We start from the raw sequence: 10,639 nt of genomic DNA on the forward strand, positions 1-10,639 counted from the left end.
AAAAAAAAAAAAGATGTGCTTTGTTTGTCCGTGCAGCGCCCGTGGAAAATGGTGATGCAGAAATGACCGCAGAGGAGCCATGGGACCAGAAAGAAGTAGAACCCAGCGAGGAAGAGCCAGGAGGCGGCGTGTGCGTGGACCGGGGGCCAGAAGAGCCAGACGAGACCGCTCCAGAGATGATGGAGGAGGAAGAGGAGGTGCTCGTGCCCAAGGTTCCACCCACACAGCCGGATGCCCCCAAAAAGGAACACATCAATGTGGTGTTCATTGGACATGTAGGTTAGTGGAAAGTCTCGTTTGCTGTTTTGAGTTAGCATGTGTGAGTGTGACCGGCACGCATAACAACGACGGCTTTGAGATTTTTGTCCAAACATTTAGTTTGTTGGGGCTGTTTTCACTGGTGTATTAGGGCTCCGGTTGTACCCGCTCTGGTTGTTATTTACAAACTAAATCGCACACTTAGTTTCGTACGCACATCAGGTATGGTAAAAATGGGTTTATTACATGGAAGGTGTAGGTTAGCTGATTAATATATGCTGCTTTTCCAGATGCTGGCAAGTCGACCATTGGAGGACAAATCATGTGAGTAGTAGTCTCCTTTTTTCTTTAGGTGAGTGAAGTTGCTTCCATCACATCGTGCCTTTGACATGTTCCTTTCATGTACCACAGGTATCTGACTGGCATGGTAGACAAGAGGACCTTAGAGAAATATGAAAGAGAAGCCAAGGAAAAGAACCGGGAAACCTGGTGAGTGGATGGTCTGCTGTGTCTGCATCAACATGGTGGTGTTGTGTGTCGAGCACATCGTAGAAACTGACTTGCTGAGAGTGACCACGAACACAGTAGCACTTTGTCTCAGGTTGTTTTTTTATTTATTGAAACTATCTTCAGGTACCTGTCTTGGGCTTTGGACACCAACCAGGAGGAGAGGGACAAAGGCAAGACGGTGGAGGTTGGCCGAGCATACTTTGAGACAGACAAGAAGCACTTTACCATCTTAGATGCTCCAGGTCACAAGAGCTTTGTGCCCAATATGATCGGAGGCGCATCACAAGCAGACCTGGCTGTGCTGGTGAGTCCAGGAAATGAGCAGTGTTACTGAACTTACCCCCGAGAAAAACACCAGAAAGTACAATTGCAATGAATTCCTGTAGTTTACCTTTGAAATCAAATGCAGACGCTTGAGTGTATGTCAGTGCAGCTTAACGCTAAACTGGAAGTCAGCGTGTAAGTCTGCTACAGAGAGCTGTTGGTTTAGAGTGTGTGTGTGTGTGTTACAAGGACTAATAGTATAGCTGAGACTACTAACTGCGCTGATTGAGGATCTTTACGTGTACCAAAGGGATGCAGCTGCTCCTAACAGGAGCATATCACTGTGCGCTTCATAGTGAGCAGGCTTACACGTATGAGACTTGCTGCGCTCACTCGTACTCAGCTGGTTTAAAGAACGCCCTGAAGAGCACTGTAGCTCTTGTACTGCTCTGAGTAAATGAGAGGAAGAAAATCATTGCTGTGTATGTAATAGGGGCAATTGATACCACAGTGATGACGACGTCAGTTTTATAAATGCTGCTGTTTGCAGGCAGTATTTATTAGTAAGTGAAGGGCTTTCTCCACCCTGCTGATGACGCACTACATTCAAAGTGTGAGTCAACTAAAACACAACATAGTTCAGCATAGGGCTGCTCAATTAATCGAATTTTAATCTCGATTACGATCTGGGCTTTCAACGATCATTAAAAATGACTGAGCCGATTATTAGCCCCTCCCTCGTGCTTTACTCTCGCGCTGCTCCGTGTGGCAAATCGAGCGCACCTCTCTGCATTTCGAACATACGTCACAACAATTAAGAGCAGCAGTCTCCAACCTTTTTTTGCGCCACGGACCGGTTTATGCCCGACAATATTTTCATGGCCTTTAAGGTGTCGCGGATAAATACAACAAAATAAAACTAGTACCGGTACCGAAAAAAGATTTATTCATAACACACATGAAAAGACCCAGGAAAACCGAGTAAACGATAAAAGCGATAACAAAATCACGCTGAAAACCGATAAAAACCTGAAAACTATACATTTCACACCTGAGCCTCAACTCTCGCGGCCCGGTGCCAAACGACTCACGGACCGGTCCGAGGCCCGGGGGTTGGGGACCGCTGATTAAGAGGACCTGAGGGAAGCTCGGAAAGCTCAGCAGAAGTTATTTGGAGAGGAGAGTGACTGCTGTTGGTTGAAAAGAGAGTTTAAAAAAAAAAAAAACTTCAGTGGTGTGGAAACATTATGGGTTCAGTCAGACGTGGATCAAGTAGACACAGTGTGTAAACTTTGCTACAGTGTAGCTGCACCACAGAGCAACACTGCAAAGTTCACTAAACATAGACGTTCACATTTTTCATTTATTTTTATATTGCAAACATTTGCACTGTTATCAGTATTTGCACTGCTTTATATTATTTTTTGACAATCTTTAAAGTCAGTATTCAACACATTGTTATTGTTAAATAAATATCGTCAAATAATCGAGATCTCAATGTCAGTGAAAATAATCGTGATTATCATTTTTGCCATAATCGAGCAGCAGATGTTTTCTGAGAATTTGGAGTAAAAGTATAACACAACTGCGTAACATGGCAGTTTAACAATAACTAAAGGAAGTTAACACTGTAACTCATTAGAAGTTGAGGTGTTATCACATAATAAAGCTGGAAACTTTTCTGCCTGAGTTTTTTAGCCAGCTGTCCTGTTTTCCCGTTCATCGTGGGCTCTTCCTGTCAGGCAGCAGCTGGTGATCCTTGCTTGAGTTATTTGTTTGCTCCTGGTTGCACATCATCAGCTAACTCTTCCTTGCAATGCCTTCACACCCTGCCTGTGTTTTTGCCTCAGGTGAAGAGTTTGGTTCCATCTTTATTCAGTATAACAAACCTCTCAAAAACATCTGTGTCCATAGTTGTTCGTACACACTCCCTCTATAGAGTTTATGAAGGAGTATCTGTGCTTAACATACTTTCCCTCCAAGTGCTCCAAAGTATGACAGGATTGAAAAAACGACACTACTAGTTACTGAACCCTTTAAACTTTGACAAAGTTAAAAGTATAAAAATGTCAGTGCTCAGAATTATTCGTGTTCATAACCCTGTGGTGAGCTGCTCAGTGTGTGCCGTCCTTACCATGTGACAGCTGGGATAGGCTAAGCTCTAACGTCTTTATTGTTTTGTTGTTAATGTATTTGTGTTACCTGTTTCATGACGTTACACCAGGCTGTAGCACAAAGTGAGTGAGTGTTTTGTCCCACAGGTGATATCTGCCAGGAAAGGTGAATTTGAAACCGGCTTTGAGAAAGGTGGACAGACACGGGAGCATGCCATGTTGGCCAAAACAGCCGGAGTCAAGCACCTGATAGTTCTGGTGAATAAAATGGATGATCCTACAGTCAACTGGAGCCTGGAAAGGTTTGGACACTGAACAGCAGCTAAAGTCTGCATGTATACATATACGCACATGTCTTTGACTGGCTTACACTGTAATCTGTAATTAGAGCATTAGTGGGTTTACTTTTATTAATAACAATAGTAATGTAATGTTTAACACTGTCCTGAGTCATCTCATGCAGCGATTACTGGGAATCCACATTCTCTGTTCTGCTGGCCTCTACATGCTGTTTCAGTTTTACTTCAATAGGAGTTTGAAATAAATGCTTGTTTATTGTGGGAGACTGAATCAGAGGTTAATTCCACTCATCCTGTCAGCATTTGACCTCACTGGTGCTGCACATGCCACATTGTCCTCCACCCACTGCTGATACATGTGGTGGTCACTTTGTGTCATGCTGCTGTCCTTTGAAGAGGTTTACATCCACCCTGTCTGAACCCGCAGGTACGAAGAGTGTAAGGAGAAACTGGTGCCATTTTTAAAGAAAGTGGGCTTCAATCCAAAGAAAGATGTCCACTTCATGCCGTGCTCCGGGCTGACAGGAGCCAACCTGAAGGAGCCCGCCAACATGTGCTCGTGGTACACGTAAGTATTGCTGTGTTCCTTTTTGCACCTGTGGCGACTGAAGAGATCAGGCAAACGAGTTAAACACGAGGAATCGTTTTTGTTTTATATTGCAGAGGTCTACCTTTTATTCCACACTTGGACAGTTTGCCAAATTTTAACAGATCAAGTGACGGTCCTGTAAGATTGCCGATCGTAGACAAATACAAGGTAAGGGTCTTTCTCATTTGCACATCTAAAAGCTGCATTAGAGTTTAGCATGATTAGATTTAACCAAGAAAATTGGTTAATTCTACGAAAGGGTGGAGCTTTTGACAAAGGTTAACAAACCAAACGGGGAAAGTTTTTATGTTTGTGCGTTGATACAAACTACATGTTCTACGTGACACAGACTGCGTGTAATCTTGACGGGGCTATGAGACGGTGCGTTGTGAGCCCCTGCAGCATGATGTCATGCAGCGTATACAAACCAGAAACCTAAAATCTGAACAGTTACTGATTAGCTGGTTAAAGATTGACTCTGAATCGGAGCACTTCCTCTTAGCCGTCTCTGCTCTGCACAGAGTTGAAGGAGCGTGCCATCTCCCAGCATTGAAACATCATCTCAGCATGAAGTCTGACAGGCACATATGCGCTGCAACCCTGAGCTTTCCTAGACATTTGCTGACAGAAATATTAAAACATGAATGTCCGATGGAGTCCACACTGAGATTGACCGGCCTCCAGATCGTCCCAGTGTGTCTGGCATATGATAGTCTGATGCTCTCATGGCGAGTGAGTGGCCACCTCTCGTCACAGCCGCTCTTTCTAATCGTTTGCTGCCACATTGAACTTGGACATGATGTCCTGCTGCGGTGGAAGTGGAGACGTGGTCAGACTGATAGATGCACAGATTCTCTCTCAGCTGCTCTGTAACACTCTTTGTCTCCACCAGGACATGGGCACTGTGATTCTGGGCAAACTGGAGTCTGGCTCCATCAGTAAAGCACAGCAGCTGGTCATGATGCCAAACAGGGTAAGAGATCTTCTTCCATAAGCCGGAGCCAGGTGAGATTATTGCTGCTGCTCACTGGCTGTTTGCCTGTAGTTAAAATTAGAATTAGAAGCATGTATTCAGATGTAATAGGCTGCATGAAACTAACTGGTATAGAGTTCTTAAGGAAAACAAACTAGTGATATCCCACGTAGGTCCTTGCCAGTGTCACCTGTTTTGGTGTGGGGATGTGGATACACGTCTCTGTTCTGTCTCTTTATATGTGCAGCATGTGGTGGAAGTGTTGAGTCTGCTCTCTGATGACGTGGAGACGGACGACGCAGAGCCAGGTGAAAATCTCAAGCTGCGACTGAAAGGCATAGAGGAGGAGGAGATCCTCCCGGGCTTCATTCTGTGCAATGCAGAGAACCTGTGCCACTCAGGGCGCACGTTTGACGCGCAGGTTAGTGCACATGGACGCTCTGCTGGTATTACAGGGCCCATCGACACAACATTCACAGCAAAACGCTACGTCCACGATGATTGGGCATGCATCGAGACAACGTGCACAGCAGCTGTTCACGTGGTCCGCAATGAATCTCAGGCTTGATGCCACAAGACAGTTGTTGATGTTAACAGTGAGAAAATGTTGTATGGGCAGCCTTATCCTGATCACCGGAACTCTTTCCTCTGCAGATTGTCATCATTGAACACAAATCCATCATCTGTCCAGGTTACAATGCAGTCCTTCACATTCACACCTGCATTGAAGAAGTGCAAATTACGGTAAAACCTGATGCCAGATTCATTTTCTCGATGGTCTTGAGCCCCGACTCGTTTCTTTATATTTAAAATATGGTCTGGATCAGGAGCTCTCCAGGCTGATGGAACGGCTTTCAAAGTTGTGGACATTGGCTGCTTTTTCACTCAGTGTAAATACCTGACCGTTTTCACAGGATTTGTTTTTGCTTAAGCCGTTTAACACTGACCTATGAATCATTCAAGCATAACAAAGATTCTGTATCAACACAAACACCAGTGTAGTGGCCTCACAAAACGGGCAACTCACCAAGGAACCAATTTGGGCCTATTTAGCCTCCTTTTCATTAGTACCTACTCGGATCGATTTCAGGATTTTTCCAGTTGTACCTGTTTGGCCAGAGTTCCAATCGATCCAAACGGGTACTAACATGTGATGTCATCAGACTGCACGCCACCAATTGGCTGGTCAGTGGCGTCACTGACCGCTCACGAAAATCCAAACCGCCATTTTTTTATTCTTTAAACCAGGCAACAAGAGAACTGGCTACAAAAAATAACACGAGGTCCTCAAGTGTGACAAAAAGCCACAGACCGGGATCACACCGGCCGTGTTGCTATAACGACAACTACGCACATTAGGTGGTACTCGATTGTAACAGGTAACTGTCAGTCTGAGTTGGGTAAAGGCGAGTGATCTGAGCAGGTACTAATGGAAAAGGGGCTTTTCTTACTAGCAGTCTTTAAAAAACCAAAAACCCACATAATCTGTTTCATTATGAAGAAGGCCAAAGACAGCACGGTTAGACAGGCTAACAAGGTGATCCCCAAACAGCTGGCAGCTGAGAGCTTGTTGTAAAAAAAAAACAAAACTGTTGTCAGAGTTCAGGAGGGAGGTACAGCAGTGATGTTGGTTTGGGCTGCACTGGAGATCTGATCAAAGTTATTGGAATTGAAAAAAGTACCTTCAGATTGGCAGCAGCTTCTCCAGTGATCCCAGACACACTGTCAGTGCAGCAAAAGCATAATTAAGCCAAAACACACAGTGGAAAACCATCGGTTATGGACTGGCCTTCCCAGAGCCCAGAATCCAACTTTATTGAGGAAGTGTGGGATCATCTTGACAGAGAACAGGGAAAAAGGCAGAAACGTCCAAAGAAGAGCTTTCAATGTCCTTCAAAAAGTCTGGGAAACTGTTCTTGAACATAAGAAATGACAGGGCTGCCTCAGAGTGCATGTGCTAAAGAGTAAAGGTGCTCACACCAAATATTCACTTACATTCACTGAAATTCTGCAGTGTGTTAGCAAGCGTTTGTCTTTATCCTAGCAAAATCTAAATGAGTGGTGGCTCAAGACTTTTGGACCATATATCTTAATCTGTCCAAATGTTATACATTTGGTTTAAGATTGCTACAAATCCACATATGCTGCTTGGGTGCAGGCCTTAATCTGTCTGGTAGACAAGAAGACAGGAGAGAAGAGCAAGACACGACCACGGTTTGTGAAACAGGACCAGGTGTGCATCGCCCGTCTGCGCACAGCAGGGACCATCTGCCTCGAGACATTTAAAGACTTCCCTCAGATGGGACGGTTCACCTTACGGGATGAAGGTGTGTGTGCATATATATCTATCGTTCTATCTGTCTGATAATGTAGACTGTAACGAGAAAATCACTGCAGCTTGTGACCAGATCGAAGTCATTTTAATGATTGAACGGTCTACAGTTGTAACTGAACAAAGTCCCAGTAGATGCAGTTCAACAGTGTTGAACAGCAGATTAGGTTCCAGCTGATTGCAATTGGAAAATCAAAGACACAAACTGTGCTGCTGTTACTGCACAGCTGGCCTTCATTCAGATACAACTCAGTATATGATCTCAGTAGAACCATACCACACTACAGAACACTGTCGTTTAAAACATTAAAGAAAGGAATCTCTTTTTTTAAGTCAAACTTTGAACACACATGGTGATCTGTGTCGGCAGAGAGAGAGCTTTGTTTGTTAATTGAAACCTTTGACTTCTTTCTGGGCTGTAGAGTCTGTGGGATTAAGACAAAGAACTTTTAAACTAGGCCTTAAGCAGCCCTTCAGTTCAACCACTGTCTGAAAGACCTTTTATGGCGACGTCATCACCAAACAGATGGAGTCGGGCACGCTGGTTTGTCCTCATTGGGTTGGGCACACTGAGTGGCACAATCGGTTCATGTCTGCATCGTGTAATCGGCACTACGTTATGCAATAAAACACTTTTCACCACATGCACCCCAACAGGTGCATCACAAACATAAGTGATTGGGAGTCCTGGCATTCCCTGATACGTCTGCAGGAAAACTAAATTGATATGTGCAAAATAAGTTTCAGAGAGAGACTTTTTTTTTTTTCTCCCCCTCACATCTATGAAGTGAAGCTCATTTGGGGGTGTGTGTCTCTCCCCTCCCCCTGCAGACAGGCTGGTGGATGTTCCTGCTCATGCTTCAGAGAGAAACTGTGGTGTGATGTGCTAGTGACAACCAGCTATGTGGTAAACTGGTTGGATGTGCACAGAAAACCGCTATTTTATTGCTGATTGCGTCGTGCAGACATCAGCTCTGCCATCTGATTTGCTGCTCGGTCCAGCGAGGATAAATCGGGTGTCCCACTTCAGGGTGTGGGTTCGGTGATGCAGCTCAATCTGCATCCATAAAAGGCTCTGTTGTAAGCAGCTGGTTTAAAGACTCATCAACAGTCATGCTCGTTTTTACTATTCGACTTGCAGCACAGTACACAGGTGTACAGATATACAGAGCATCTGTACTCGCAGTCAGCCCTGTGTGCATGAGGCAGCCTCATTAGGATTTCTGCTTGCCTCAATGTCACTCACAGCAGGAATTACTTGCATGTATACGGAACTCATTTTTCCCAGTCTGAGCATCCTACATATAATGAAGCAGAACTCCAATAGCAGAGCCGTGTTAGGACTCGCGCAATATTGAGGAGTGTTTTCTTTGTTGGTGTATGTTCCAGGGAAGACCATCGCGATCGGAAAAGTGCTGAAGCTGGTGGCTGAGCGGGACTGAAGATTGACGGCGAGTCTAAGAGTCTGAGTGAGGAGGAGCAGGCGGAGCTTGGTCTTAACCCGCCCACACTGTTATCAGTGGTGACAGCGCCTCCCTGCACGCCCCCTTTCTGCGTGCTGAAGATCAGCTTCAGAAAAAGAAACTCATGTGAAAAAGAAACATGTTTTTAAGCAAATGACAAACCAAGATGATGTCCACACGAGTCGGCTTTCTCATATTGAGAGCTCAGCTATGCCATTCTGGGTTAGCCCTCCCTCCACCTCCCCCACCTCCTTACTCTGGTCTGCTTATCATACATGATTTTTTTTTTTCCCCTCCACTTTTTTTCTTTCCATAAATGACAAATGGCAGAATTTATATCTGAAAACAGATGTGGACCAGGATTCTGCTCGGAGTGTAAAATGATTTTCACAGTAACTTGCAAAGGAAATTGAAAGAACTAAACAGTTGAAACCAAATGTTGATCTTGGGTGTACATGTTTCCCTCTGCTTTTACCCAGTTTTTGGTTTCTCATGTGGCGTTCTGGCAGTGTGCTTGAGCGTGTTCAAATGTTATCAAAGCAAACAAGTATGACAATAAAACCATAAATTGGGGAAAACTAAGCTTGTTTGTCAGGTGTTCAGTTCATGCCACAGTGGATTGTGTGTTCAGCATCTTTGCTATTGCTTGACTGAAACTGCTTTGAAAGTGTATATAGATAGAAAGATTTTATTTTGTTTAATTACTGCAACGTGCAACACAAATCGACTCCTGTGAACCAAAACGTAGTCAGTGCTTCCAGTATGTACACAATGTGAACACAAAGCTCTGGGAATGTCGATGTGAAGGCTTGTCTGTTAAATTTGAGTTCGTATCATGGATAACGGACGGATTTAAAAGCTGAACAGGCCTCTGCTGTTTGGCCTTAGCCATGGCTAAGTTTGTGTAGAAGAGTGAAATAACCTCCTTTTGTGAGTGTGCAGAATTCCTGGGTTAATATAGAAGCTTGTGATGGAACAGAATAGAATATGCCTTTACTGTCATTGTATGTGTACACCCAGATTGTCTGCTCCACCAACTGTGCAGGTATAAAATATAAAAAGTAAGACAAAGGAGCAAGAGACACAAGAACAGGTTGGAAAGTAGAGTGGATCTGGGCTGGGGGGGCGGGGGTCTGGAGGTGTGGGACCTCAGTGAGCTGTGGTGGGTGAGTACATTTAGCATTTTTAACCAGTCGCAAATCAGTCTTTGATTTTGATGCTTGTTTTAAAATCAGAATTCCCAAGAAATGATTCATCATTGGAGATCAGCTTCATAGTTCAGTCTTCAAAGTGTATTTTTAATCACGAGGTTTTAATCCAGCAACATGAATGTTGGTGCTGCCCTTATGAAGCACAGTGGTAATGACAGTAGGTCACAGGAGACTTTAAAGATTGCAAAATTAAGATTCAATGCAGCGACTGTGTTTACAGAGAGTGAAGAAGAAACGCTCAGTACATCATAGGAAGGCCCCAGCAGCCTATCGCAGCAGGGATGGTCACCTGATCCAACCCTGACTATAGTCAGGAAAACGCCCCACAACATGACACAGCCTGACTGATATAAGGCAGGATGGATCCATCAGACCAGACTACAGTTTGCTTCTATCATCCAGTCTTGGTGAGACTGGATCTGACAGCAGTGCCGCCCAGTGTGTCTCCTACTGCATCAAGGTAACAAGTGATCCTGTCAGTCCTGTCAGCTGAGCCTTGTCTAAATGCATTAGATTTCTACCATATTATTATTTAGGGATTTGTGTTAGGTGTGACTAACAAAGTGCAGTTAGAGCATGTGTGTATTTACATAGCAATGAGAGATATATAGATATATATATATATA

The 10,639-nt window shown here is 44.2% G+C and overlaps 1 protein-coding gene across 1 annotated transcript in view; it reads left to right on the forward strand.

Moving 5' to 3' along the window:
- Positions 1-9,384, forward strand: part of gspt1l (G1 to S phase transition 1, like) — a 12,614-nt gene extending 3,230 nt beyond the window's left edge. Inside the window, exons 3-14 of the mRNA XM_005754191.1 lie at positions 37-279; positions 549-582; positions 670-747; positions 892-1,072; positions 3,294-3,448; positions 3,873-4,013; positions 4,109-4,202; positions 4,927-5,007; positions 5,255-5,428; positions 5,662-5,751; positions 7,166-7,334; positions 8,729-9,384. Of these exons, the coding sequence (XP_005754248.1) occupies positions 37-279; positions 549-582; positions 670-747; positions 892-1,072; positions 3,294-3,448; positions 3,873-4,013; positions 4,109-4,202; positions 4,927-5,007; positions 5,255-5,428; positions 5,662-5,751; positions 7,166-7,334; positions 8,729-8,781 (1,493 nt within the window). The 3' untranslated portion in view covers positions 8,782-9,384. The remainder of the gene's footprint in view (positions 1-36; positions 280-548; positions 583-669; positions 748-891; positions 1,073-3,293; positions 3,449-3,872; positions 4,014-4,108; positions 4,203-4,926; positions 5,008-5,254; positions 5,429-5,661; positions 5,752-7,165; positions 7,335-8,728) is intronic.
- Positions 9,385-10,639: the final 1,255 nt, after the last annotated feature.

Source organism: Pundamilia nyererei, unplaced genomic scaffold (assembly GCF_000239375.1).
Source record: "Pundamilia nyererei isolate P.nyererei 1_Seehausen unplaced genomic scaffold, PunNye1.0 scaffold00520, whole genome shotgun sequence".
Lineage (NCBI taxonomy): Eukaryota > Metazoa > Chordata > Actinopteri > Cichliformes > Cichlidae > Pundamilia > Pundamilia nyererei.